This window comes from Lichenostomus cassidix, chromosome 1, assembly GCF_008360975.1.
Source record: "Lichenostomus cassidix isolate B80296 chromosome 1, HeHo_3.0, whole genome shotgun sequence".
NCBI lineage: Eukaryota > Metazoa > Chordata > Aves > Passeriformes > Meliphagidae > Lichenostomus > Lichenostomus cassidix.
This window is the reverse complement of record NC_139479.1, coordinates 89,157,853-89,170,590: the sequence shown is the minus strand read 5'-3', so window position 1 is coordinate 89,170,590 and position 12,738 is coordinate 89,157,853. Positions and strand designations below refer to the sequence as shown.

At 49.1% G+C, this 12,738-nt stretch overlaps 1 protein-coding gene across 2 annotated transcripts; it reads right to left on the bottom strand.

Moving 5' to 3' along the window:
• Positions 1 to 121: 121 nt before the first annotated feature.
• Positions 122 to 8,453, bottom strand: TRIM45 (tripartite motif containing 45). 2 transcript variants are annotated; one of them, XM_085069945.1, is made up of 6 exons: positions 7,572 to 8,439; positions 4,658 to 5,391; positions 3,516 to 3,645; positions 1,593 to 1,707; positions 1,251 to 1,377; positions 122 to 451 (listed from the first exon to the last, which is right to left on the bottom strand). In XM_085069945.1, the coding sequence occupies exons 1-6, from the start codon at positions 7,895 to 7,897 to the stop codon at positions 300 to 302; spliced, it is 1,584 nt and encodes a 527-aa protein (XP_084926071.1). In that variant the 5' UTR covers positions 7,898 to 8,439; the 3' UTR covers positions 122 to 299. The 2 variants fall into 2 exon arrangements, with proteins under 2 accessions (XP_084926071.1, XP_084926079.1); XM_085069953.1 differs by lacking the exon at positions 122 to 451 and adding an exon at positions 2,395 to 2,494 and having other exon boundaries at positions 3,512 to 3,645; positions 7,572 to 8,453.
• Between the last annotated feature and the right edge of the window lie 4,285 nt (positions 8,454 to 12,738).

The window sequence follows — 12,738 nt, the reverse complement described above, 5'->3', positions numbered from 1 at the left end:
TGAGTCTCCCCTTAGAGCATGTCCTCATGAGCCACAAGTCCTCAGAAGTGTAGGCAGCAGTACAATTCCCAGAATTTGCTCCTGTTTGAGCACAAAATAACTTTGCATACACACCCCTGGGTGGAACATAAGGCACAATTTTATTTTCCCTCATCCCCCGCTCTCAACTCACACCCATCATGCTGTTTGCTGGCAGCAGGCTATGCACAGGGATCAATCACAAGGATCCTCATGGATCATTTGTGCTCATGGAGCAGCCAGCAGCAGTGCCCTGGGCTCCCAGGAGCTCACCTGGCTTCTCAGAGTGCCACTGTCCTGAGCAAACTCCTCTGGGAGGTGTCACTGGGTGGCTCACACAAACACTCTGAGCTCTCCTTCACCTGTCCACAGCATGACCAATGGTGGCAGCCAGGGTGACCTTTGTGTCCATGGCCACAGCCTTGGTACCCACCTGCAAGAGAAGAGGCACCAGCAGCTCAACTCAAAGTGGGCCAGAAAATCCCAGTGCGTTATAGCCTTTGGCCTCAGGACTTGTCTAAAATGGGGAGGCACATGCTGATGAGAACACAGCATATTCAAAGCAAAAATTAACAGGACTCTGTAAAGAAAGAACAACCTATCCCAAACAGCTGGGGAAAGATGAAGATTTCTGTCCCCATGCCTGTTGAATAATACAATACATGGGCCTGCAGAACCCTATGCCAGCTGCTTGTGGCTATGGCCAAAGATACAGATCAAGCATAGAAAAAAGAAGAAGTCAGGTCTATCCTAAAAACATGCAAAACACAGGATGACACAAGCAGGCTAAGGACAGGGAAGCTGGTTGGGATTAAACAAGGGAGTTGAACTCTTGTCCTAAACATGGAGTGAGGCTTCTACAGAGTACAGAACTGTTAACTGTGTGACACAGCCAACATGCCAGCACTGGAACAGGAACACTGTAGGTGCAATGCTGCTCAGCCTCAATGAGAATGGCTGAAAGGCTGAGGTATTCTGCCCCACCTCCTGCACAGCTGGCTCAGGGGTCTGTCTATAGAATGTGCTCCAAAGAGCCTTCGTGTGTACTGCTGCATTTCTCACTGCTGCAGTCACCCCACCAGAACATGCATATTCACAGCTTACCACAGTCCTGGCACATGTGCAAGGTAGGAACTGGGCCAAAGTATCTCCTCACACCTCTATCCACTAGGGAGTGCCTAGTGCAACAAATCCTCCTGATCCCAGCAGTGTGGGGAGAGCTGAGCACCCACCTGGCATGGTCCCACCACAGGCACAGCGAGTAGCTTTCTGGCCTCCACTCGAGCAGAACGTGCAGCAGTGAAACACCCCCTGGTGCTCACGGAACTTGTGCTTCACCACCAGAGTGAAGGGAGAGCCCTGCAGAGGACAACCAAACAGAGAGGTTGGTGTAGGGGGTGATGTCAGATGTGTCTGCATGCTCAGACACCATCTGGGTGACCCTGTCAGTCACAGATCATTAAGCCCAGCCTTAAACTGCTCCGTGGTAGAGGTAACCCTTAGAAAGATTTAAATACATAAGAAAAGAAAAGCAGGTAAAGGAGAAGCAGTACAAGAGAAACAAGAAATGCTACCTGCACATGTTGCCCTTTCACACAGACACAGACAGCATAAAAGCCTGGCTCCTCAGGGCTGTAGGAAATACGGTAGGTCCCATCACCATTATCACACACTGTTGGCTTGACTGCACTGTGAACATAGAGAAATTCATGAGGTCAGTGACTGGCAGAAAACTGCTTTAAGTGTAAACCAGAGTTTGGCCTAGATTGGCCTAGAGTGGCTTTCACACACCCCTGCTACTGTAAACTGCAATTATCATACAAAGGAAGTCACACAAAGCCAGCTGCATTGCAAGGATTTGTAGCAACCTGCACACCGAAAAGGCAGAAGATGACACACAGCACACTTGCTAGTCAGATTATCCCATCAGATAAGAGCCCACAGAAATGGGGTAAATTCAGTTTCAGCAAACAGTTACCTCCAGAAAAACCCATTAAGAAGACAGGATATAATAGAGTAGATTTGAATCACTTTAACCACTGTCCCAACTGCATTGACCTCAATTCTTCCCTTCAATGCTGAGGAGTTCTAGGTCCCTGCTGGTAAACTCTCTCTTTTTGTAGTGAAGCTCATTGTGTTTCACAAGGAACCCTGGTGAACCAAGTGCTAGAGGGAAAACCTCAGCTGGTTACTCACGGATTAATTGCCTGCTCCGCAGGAAGATGGAAAACTTTCCACAGGCAATTACCAGGCAGCTCTGCATAGAGGAAGGTGTTCTTGCTAATCGTCACTAATTAATCTCCTGGGCTCTGTGACATGACAGTTTATAATCTGTATTCCCCACCCCCAACACTCCACATCAATACAGCTGCCTACATAATTTCCTGCCATGAACTGTGTGGTGATACTTCATGCTCTTCTGCAGCTGTTGTACCTCAAAGCAAAGCCAGACAGCTTTCAGCAACTCATGTAGCAACTGCATACGGGAAAGAGCAAGAAACCCAGTTAATGTGGCCACAGCGACCTCTATCCCGCCAAGAGAAATCCACAAACCACACAGGCAAACACCTTCCTACATTGTATCTGCACTTAGCAAAAAAAGGTACATTGGAACAATATTCTTGGACAATGATGCTCTGTTGATAAGCATCTGTGCAGCCAGCACTGCTTCTGTGTGCCTTGCCAACACAGCAAAGGGTGTTAGCATCCTGTTCCTTTTTTTAATTAGGTCATCCCATCATGAGTGTTCCTGGAACAAATTAATGGTGCTATCTGGTTCCAGCTACTATAAAGCAACAGATATTTTTCTAAAGAACTGACCTCCAACTGGTTCTGCCTTGTGCCTGGCTGCTTTTCAGTGACAAGTGTGAACTGGAAACTGTTATAACTTTTTCTGATTGGTCATTTTCTGTGTGGAAACACTCAGGAGCTCAAGTGCAGCCTATCTTTCTTGCTTTTGCTAGAATACCTCCAAACATGTTCAAGTACTCAATACTTGCAACTACAGGAAAAAGGACAAAAGCACAAACACAGATTCTTTTTCCAGAACATGAAGCAGACACTTCCATCAGCTGTAAGAGGCTCCTGGGCTTGATAAACTCTCTGTCTGACTTCTGATGGTCATTCAGGGGTTGCAGTGACTTACGCTTAACAGGTGTTAACAAAAGCAGGAGCCCTGGGTGTCTGCTGGGAGGAGTGAGAAGGAGCAACAGCTCCCTCTGACAGTGCCTAGCAACACACACAGTGAGTTGAATCCTTTAAGAAGCCCAAATCACCCAAAGATTCAATCCAAATCTCAGCAAACACTGTTCAGCCAAACACAACCAGCAGGAAGCACTGCTGTACCTCTGGAACGAAGAATAGTGTCTTTTCCTCTACAGATCCTGACCCACCTGCTGAAGCACATCCTCCCACATGCCTAAGCAAGCAGGAAGCCAGTGTAAGGGAGGCAGGAAGGCAAAGCCAGTGATCAGGTATTTCTTGGATGAAATACCCACCAGTCCCTTTTGTCCTTGTGGGTGATGGTGACCCGCACAGGCTCTCCTCCCCGCCCCATGCGCTCCCCTGTGGCGTCCTTGCAGAGCAGGGTAAAGCCACTCAGCTGGTTCTGACGGGCACTGTGGAGATCTGGGGGAAAGAAAAAACCAACACAACAAACCAGAAAGAAACAGGATTAGAAAGATTCAAGTCAAGCCATGACTGCCACCTCCCACCTGTTTGGCAGAGTTGCAACCCCATCAGAGTGCAGCCAGGACTTTGCTTCTGGGGTGAACAGCTCCTCCCACTCACAGGGAAAAGTCAACATACTACTGGGTATCAGGAGAGAGTGGAAGCCATAGGTTCTGAGAGATGTTTGGCAGGTTTAGCCCAAAGGTCTGTATGGATCAGGGGAGTCTTTTTGCCTGTCACTCTAAGCCCAGCTGGCACCTTCCCAGATGGCCTCAAGATGCACCATGTAACCCAGAGGAAGAAGGAACAGCCCCATTTTGTAGTGTAGAGCCCCAGAGACTTCAACACCTACAGTTTGGCATGGGAAGGATCAACTGAGCCCTGGGTCTGTCTCCTGTGCCCTGCACAGGCCATTACTGACCAGAGCCGGCTGTGCTTTGTAGGATGGTCTGAACATTATCTTTTGCTGGCCCGGCTCCAAGTCCTTAGTGAGCAAATATCCCTAAAACCGTCAAGGTATTGCCAGGTATTCCTATAGCAATGCCAGCAGAAGCTGTAATGGGAAAAAATTATTTGCTCAGCCACAAAAGGGGGTTTGCCTGGGCTCATGCTGCAGAACAGCTTGGACCACCAGGTAATCATTATATGCTGCCATTGCAGGTGCCATTCCCATCCCCTGAGAGAGCACTCCTCATGCCTCAGCCCCATGCTAAAGTCGGTGATGTTGTCGAGGGCACTCCCATATGGTCAGCACATCTGGATGAGAAAAGCTGCCTGGCTCCCTGCCCAGCACAGCTCCCATGGGCAGGCAATGCAGCCTCTGCTGGAGCTCAACCTCTGCCCCTGCTCAATGCTAGGGTAGCAGGGAGCCAACAGAGCTGGAAGCTGCACACCATGAGGGTACAGAGACAGAGGGGTGGCTTCAGGGAGCAGTGTGCTCTCATTCAGTTGCTGTACAGCGCTCCATTACCTTCCCCGTGCAGAGTACATCTGGCTGGATCAACCACTTTATTGAGAATGGCCCCAAAAACTTCAAAGCCACAACACTGCCCTGCCCTCTCGTGGGGAGAGAACTGGATCCTGTCATCCACACTGGGCTGGGTGCTGTAAGCAGTGCTGTTGAGCTTTGTCAGGCGGCTGGCCACCAGCCCTTTGGTGACGAGGATGTCCACATCTGAGCCGCTTGTCAGCAAGTGCTCTGTGAACTCCACGCCTGTCCTCATGTCCAGCAGCAGCTGCTGCAGCTGCGCCTTCTGCAAGAGCAGCAGGTTTTCCTTTTGCACCTTCAAGTCCTGCAGCTGCCTCAGCAGCCGTTCCTGGTGCTCTTCAATCGCTTTCACGTAGCCCCTGGCAAAGAGGCAGATCTCTGCAGCCACGGCCTCTGCACGACTGCGGACAGCACTGCCCATGTCATCAACCTGGCTCAGCACATCCTCCAGGGTGTCCACGTGCTGCTGGCTGTCCCTCAGCAGCTCCCGCAGGGTGTCCCCGTGCCTGTGGATGACATTGCCAGTGAAGTCACAGGGGTGCTGCCGGTGTCTGTCCCGAACACAGTCCTGGCACACCAGCTGGTCACACTGCTCGCAGAACAGCCGGAGCTCCTCTGTGGGATGGGAGGGGCACAGGAGAGGCTTCCCAGCCTGGCTGCAGTCCTTGGTGTTCTCCAGCTCTGTCACAGCATGGGAGGCTGTCTTCTTCTGTCTCCTAGGTGGGAGCAACCACCAATCACGTTATGCATGTTGGATACAAAATGCAAACATTGAGACCCTTTGCAGACACCATTCTTGCTGCAAGTCGCCATTACCAGGCTGCAAGCCATTACCAGGCTGCAAGTCATAGTGTGCACTGCTCCCTCCTGTCTCCACTGAAATTCCCTGAAAGGACTCATGCTCTCCTGAGAACTAGGCTCCACACAAAGGAGGACAGCATCTGCAAGCAGCTCGTTAGGGGCTGCTCCCAGATTCCCTGAGCCTCCCTGACCACATGGTCAGCGCTGATTTCAGACACAAGGCAAGTGAGCTCTAATATCCTTCAGAGGGAAATCTAGTTCAGGCCATTGTCTAACAGTAAGCATTTAACATTCCAAAAGTCAAACTTGGTTTCCTTCTGGCTGCAAGGTCAGGTCCTGCTCAGAAGAGACCAAGGGAAGGGACACAGAGAGCCTCCTATGACCCAGACATTTGCCATGTCACAGGGCAGGACTAGAATATTTCCACTCTGTGCTATTTTGGACACTGGAAGCTAGTTATTGAGAAGGATGTAAAACCCCTCTCTCCCTTCTTGTCTCCTGCACTGACTTGTGGCAGTTGCAATGAGACCTCCAAGCCATAAGCAAAGAAGTAGTCCAAGGACCAAGCTCTGTAGAGTTGCTCTGACAACACAAAGCAAACTCACCACAGGGCAGGACATGGCCCTTACACTACTCCTTTTTCTTCCCACTAATCTCCCTTGGATCCACCACATTTTCAAAGCCTTCCAGTGTTGCATGACTTCAGCCTAAGATCTCTCTCACTTGTTCCAAGGAGCACAACCATGGCACTCAAAACCATGGAAAACTTCCCTACGCACCAGGAAATCCTTTCAAAATGTTTTTTATTTGGCCCTTGTTCTGCTCTGACACCAACTTAATCAAGTGAGATTCCAGTGGGGTGAAAAAATGATAGCAGTAAATACTATAGGAAATGGGTCACAGGAACAAATCTGCTGCTGCTTTCTCCCTTCTGCAGTTACTCCTGTCAGTGCAGCAGGCTTCTGTTCAAGGTCTCTTATCACTCTTCAGCAGCTCCATGGGGTACAAGGCATTAGGGCATTAGCTAATCACAATGGTATGCTGAAAATTACACCCGGAGTGGAAAGGTAACTAAGAGCCTAAGATATTTTCCCTGCAGGCACCAGTGTGTGCAGGGGGGCAGGGCAGAGAGGAGTAAGTCTCAGTCCTTTCTAGGGAAAGAATTTACTAATCAAGTGGAAAGGAGCAGCAGCAAATGTGGAATGAATACGTTAAGCTGCTTGAACCAGGCTGAGGCTTCCCTGGCTTGTGCTGCTGGGTGATTTTCTGAACCTGCCTGTCATCTCCTTCTTCAGAAGGCCATTCAGGCTTTATACCACTTTTCTTCTAAGTGCTGTCTGTCCTCTGCCTGGCTTACAGGCCATTGCACCCATCTCCTCTTCAGCTCCAAACTCTGTTGCAGTCACCTCTTCTTTCTACAATACTTCTACAACACTTAGCAGGCAAGAACATTAGCAGGTAGCAGCCACAGTAGGCAGGACTTCCCTGTATCTCCTTTCACTCTGCCTAAGGGTGCCTTTCCACATACACACAGTAAATGGTCCTGGAGGCAGAGAGAGGCAGAACAGCAGCTTAACTTCTCCCCATTTTCCTCTGGGAGATGTGTCCTCTCCAAAGCGGGACAGCACAACATGTCAGTCTCTTGTCCTGCTTGTACCTGCCCAAACCCATGCCTGTTGCTTAGTGATACTAAAACGAGATACAAACTATCATGTGGACACCACTACAGGCAAAGGGTAGCCTGATTTTGGACTTCATGGCCAATAACATGGCTGAGGGACCTACTCCCATGAAGCGTTTGGACAACACTCCCAGGCACACGGTGTGGTTCCTGGGGCTGTCTTGGGCCAGGACTTGGACTCCATGATCCCTGTGGGTCCCTTCCAACTCCAGCTATTCTATGATTCTATGCCAGCAGCTTGCCGGTCCCCACCTGAGTACGGAGCATCCCCCGGGTATCCTCCAGGCAGGGGTGGCGGGTAAAAACTGGGAGACACGCCAGTTTGTGGCCCTGGCTCGCCGTGAGCGGGTCCCTGCCCTCAGCACCCGCCCTCCAGCCGCGATGTGTCGGTGTCCCCGCCCGGCAGCCCCTCACCTGTGCGCCCGGCAGCAGAAGCGGCAGAGGCGGAGGCCGCAGGTCAGGCACCGCCCGGCCGCCGCCCCGTCGGCGCAGAGGTCGCAGCCGGCCGCGGCCCCGGCGCGGCTCCCGGCCAGGCAGTCGGGGGGCAGCTGCTCCACGCCGCCGGCCGGCAGCGACACCTCGGCGTCGCACACCGGGCACAGGACGGGGCGGGCGGCGCCCGGCGGCCCCTCGGGCGGCCCGAGTTGCCGCAGGCAGGGCTCGCACAGCGAGTGCAGGCAGGGCAGCAGCCGCGGCGACGCGCAGGACTGAGCGCACTGCGGGCAGCGAGGCCCCGACATGCCGGCAGCCCCTCACGGCCCCTCACGGCCGCGCCGCCGAGCATTCCCGCCGGGAACGCCTCGCACCGCCCCCGACGGGGTCGTTCCCGCCCCGTGAGCGGCGGGGGCTGCCGGGAGACCCCGCTGCTGCCTCGCCCGGGGCTCCTCCTCCGGCGAAGGCGGCCGTGGGGACCCGGCAGCCCCCTTTGTCCTCGCCCCACGCACCGAGGCCCGCTGCTCCCCTCTGGCACCTCCGGCTTGCGTCCGTGTGGGAAACGGCCCCTTCCCACCCGCTGCGGGCGGATCGTGTTGCCACTTCTTCCAGCTCAAAACTTGCAGGTTTATCGCCTGACTGGCCTCTGCTGTGCCGGTCTGCTGGATGCCTTCGGGCCTCGGTCGTTTTTCCTTCGGATGGGCGGAGAGCTTGCCGCACAGCTGAGCGATAGTGGTGAAACTTGACCAGAGACAGTGGAGGCGGCCGGGCTGCCCCGCGACTGCCCGCCGGCCTGGCTCTGTCTGACCTGAGATACTGCGCCTGGCCATTGGGAATACTGCGAAAGGCAGGCTTTGAAAGCTCAGCGGCAGGGAAGGCCTGCGTGATGCCCCTTGGACTTCGATGACATCTAAACGACTGCTTTTATCAGTCTGATGTGCAAGCTCTTCAAAGACTGAAACCAATTTTTGTTTTTTAAAAAAAAAACTCTTTTCTGTAAAGCCTCTAGTGTACCACATTCAGCCCTTAATGACTGAACTTTGTACCAGCCTCTCCATTAGTTTGCTCAGGACTTTCCATATTTTACCTGTCCCATCCTGCTGGCCCTTTTGAATGCCAATGTAACGTGAAGACCATTTGAGACATACGGAGTTTAAGTTCCCTTTGTCAAAAATCAAAAAGAAAGAGCTCCAGTCAGGATTTTGTTTTCAGAACCACAGAGTCCATTTACGGAGCAGTAGATAAATACTTAATTTCTGTGTTGAGCCATTGTGCATCGGATGGTATGTGGTAACATCTGTCACAGAAGGAAGTATTTACTTCTTTTATATACAGATATTGTCTTCTGATACACTTAAACGTTTCTGTGTCTTTTATGCTGTAATGCAAGATCAAGGTTTTAGGTCATGATTGAGTGTTTACAACCTCAAAGCCAATAAAAAAAAAGAAAAGAAAGGTATTCCAACAGCCGTCTTCAGATTAACTATTAGCAAGTGTAGTGGTTGCTGCAGAAGTTAGAGAAGATAAAAGCTGCAGTAATAGTGAGACAAGATGCCTTGATAACAATATTCAATATTGTGAAGAAGAAAGACTGGTTCTTTGAATCATGCTGGAGGAAAGAATATGGCCCTGTAAATGTGGGCATGGGAAGAAAATTGGAAGAATCATAATGTCACTTTGGTTCAGAAAAGGCGAGCTAGCTAGAGAATAGCAGCATTCTCCATCGCTGCAGAGAGATGGTGGAATAAGCCATGACATGACAGATCAGCCCAGCTGATCCGATCTGATCACCTGCCCTGATCAGGCTGGGGAACAGATTGCTGCTGAGGTGTGTATTCATGAATTTCCAGCACAAACCCTTGGGATGATTAGAGGAAGTTACAGTGAAATGGGCTGGAGAGAATCATCAAGGGAGCCCCGTGATGCTCAGGGAAAGAAAGGAAAAGCAGAACTGCAGAAAAACCCACAAAAAACAAACCCAGTGACTCTCAAAACAAGAGCTGCATTAGTACAAACTCATGACTCCTTTTGGTTACTTTCTCCAGAATATTACTTTCTTGGCTATTGCCAGTCAGTGGATGAAGCCTCTATGCCAAGACATCCTAAATTGTGAAAGGCAACCCAATAGACATATAAACTGGAGCTTTATGAGTATCTTCAATTAAGCATATTAGTCTGTAAAGCACTGCAAGAATATGACTGAGAGACCCTCTCCCGTGTTGGATTATTGAGAGTTTGCTTTGTAACTGGACAAAACATAAGGATGAAAAAAAGAATATGTTAATTTATATACACTGAAGGGTAATAAAGGAGCATAGTTACATAAATGAAACAATGAAAATGTGTCATTAAAATTACATTAATGTTTTCCTTTTGTCACAAGAGTTGATGGATGGCTAATTATTCTCATTTGACCTGAGATTTACTTGAAATGAAGTCCTCTTTAAACTTGTTTTCCTGCTCCTATTGTTAATAATGTCTATCAGAGCCTCCCAGAGTAGTTGCTCTGGGTGATCTGTTCTTTTCCTACCTCACTTTCCCTGCCAGCTCCTTCCCCTTTTTCCTGTTTGTCTGCTTCTCATTTCCCATCATCAATCAGTAGATCATTACACAGAGATATGGAAGATTTGATGGTTTCCTTCTCCCTTCTCTTCAAGGGCTTCTGACTAATATATTTATTGTATTTCCTAATTAGCCAGTTTTGGGGAAAGCTTTATGCTGCTTTCCCGTTTATATTTTTCTAAAGGAATATTGGTAAAACTTTTTATAGCACATTCAAAAAAATCTTTAAAGCATAATTTCCTTGCTAGACTCTGTGAGCAGCGGGAGTATAGCCCATTTATTACACTTGGAATTTGATGCCTCATGCTTTCCTGTCTCTATTAAATCTGGTAATTTTAGGGAGCTGTTTCTGGATATCCTGCCACAAGAAACAAACTGAAATAGCAGTGAAACAAAAGTCATTAGTGAACAGGACTGCAGAAAAGTCCAAGATGACTTGTTGACAGAAAACAGAATTTGTCAAAGTGCCATAGTCTAGCTTAATGGCAGCCAGAGGAATGTGGAAAATGGTTTATTTGGGGAATTTACGAAGAAAAAAGAACAGACTGTTGGCTGCTTTCCTGTTGACCAACAAGTCCAATTTTACTGTGGATTTCTCAGCCCTGGGAGCTACTGTCTTTCAGAAACTTCTCTGGACATGGCAGAACTGCCAGGCTTGGTCTGGGAGTACTTGATGCATCCTTGCTTGTTTCCACACAAACTGTTTCGTGCTGTCCAGTGCAAAGACACCCAGCTGACAGCTCATCCCATTTACATCAACCTCATCCAGAAAATCCAACAAAAGATTTACAAACATCTCCCAGTTTAGGCAGAATCTCTCCCTCATTCAGCTAAAGATGCATTTAGATATATGTGGCATTTGGCTGGTGAGAGGATAATTTCTGTACTGTAATTTCAGCTCCTTGTCCAAGAGGCTATTATTGTCATTTATTAAGGCCCAGAGGCTGGTGTCATCCCCAGCCCTCACTTTCTGCATCCAGCCTGACACCCAACTCTTTTAGTAAGGAATTTCTTCCTAACATCTAAACTAAATGTCTCCTCTTTTGGTTTTAAACGGTAGAGGTTTTAAAAGGAGGTGCCATTTGATCTTTGCTTGTGCTGGGCCCTGAACACACACAAGTAAATTGCCCCAAGCCCAAGCCTCATATGGCAAAATTTCTGCAAGCTGATGGCACGTGGGGGAACATGATAGGTGCAGTATAAGGACAACACTGATCCCCTGTTTGGGGACACCACTTGGGACAGAGAGGAAGGACTTCTGTTCTGGGATTTCTCACAGATTTTCTACAAGGCATTTCAAGGGGAACTCACTCTTCAGTGAAACACCTTCACTACCAAATCTCTCCCTTCACACACACACAGTCTCTCTTTTAAATTTTGCCCAGAGGTTTTTTTTCCCTTCAGGCTTGTGTTGAGCTTTGGAGACAAAACAAAACTGAACCTCAAGTTACCTCAATTTAACATAAGCCCATTTATCTTCATTTTCATGCTGGACTCCAAAGTACATTTCTGTGAGATGCTGCTGTCACATATCAAACTTGTGCTCCAGCAGGACTTCAGCCACTGCAGTGTGACCAGGGAGAGGTGAGGGAAGAAGGCAGAAAAACAGCAACCCTGGAAGCCTAAATCTGTGCCCCTTCCATTAGTCAGTGAGCAACAATCATCACATGCTGGGGCTTGGCTTAACCCTGAAGTAGTAGATTGGAAGAGGATAGGGTACAGTGATGTGGTAACACACAAAACACAGAGAGAAAACAGCAAAAGAGATGAGTGGATCTCTCTTGTCCTCCAGGTTTGCAACAGGAAACAGAGTCTGAAGTGGTCAAGCATTACCCCTTTCAGTTGGCAGCAGCTCTTTGAAGACCACAGCTGCTGCAGCCAAACGACCCAGCAGTGCAGGCTTTGCACAGATTTGCCCTTGCTGTGGCTTCTGACCAGACATTCCTGCTTTCCCCTCCTCCCTGCAGCTTTCCATCCACCTGCTGCCACTTTCAGCTTTCTGCTGCTATATATATTCTTTTTAATCTCTCCTGACTCCTGCCTACATTTTCTGAAGGGAAGATGAAATTTGGATTTGTTCCAAGGGAGCAAGTTCTTTGTGATGTCAGGCCACTAACTTTTTTTTTTACCTCCCCTTCAGCCATATTTGAGGCAAGGGAGTCATCTGAAAGGCTGTAAGTTTCTACATGCAAAAGATCATAGAATCATTGAATACCCTGAGCTGGAAGCAACCCACAAACATCACTGAATTCCAGTTCCTGCACAGGCTAGCCCTGTACAGGACAGCCCCAAGAATCAGTAGGGTATTTCACTGGAATACAGCTAGGAACAAAAAACAAGGCCAGGTTTTTGATGTTGGCCATCATCGCTTAGATGAGACTTGTCTGTATGAGGCCTGACAAAGCATACTTTTATGCATATATGTACACACAAAGAAATATAAAATCTGATTGCCTGCAACAGGTGTGCAGGAGAACTAGCTCCCTGCAGGAACAGATGAGAGTCTAATGAGAGTCAGCATTTTGTTTCTGACAAGTAGAGGCCAGCCTGCTGCTCAGGCAGCAAAGCCTGAGCTGGTGAGTCAAGT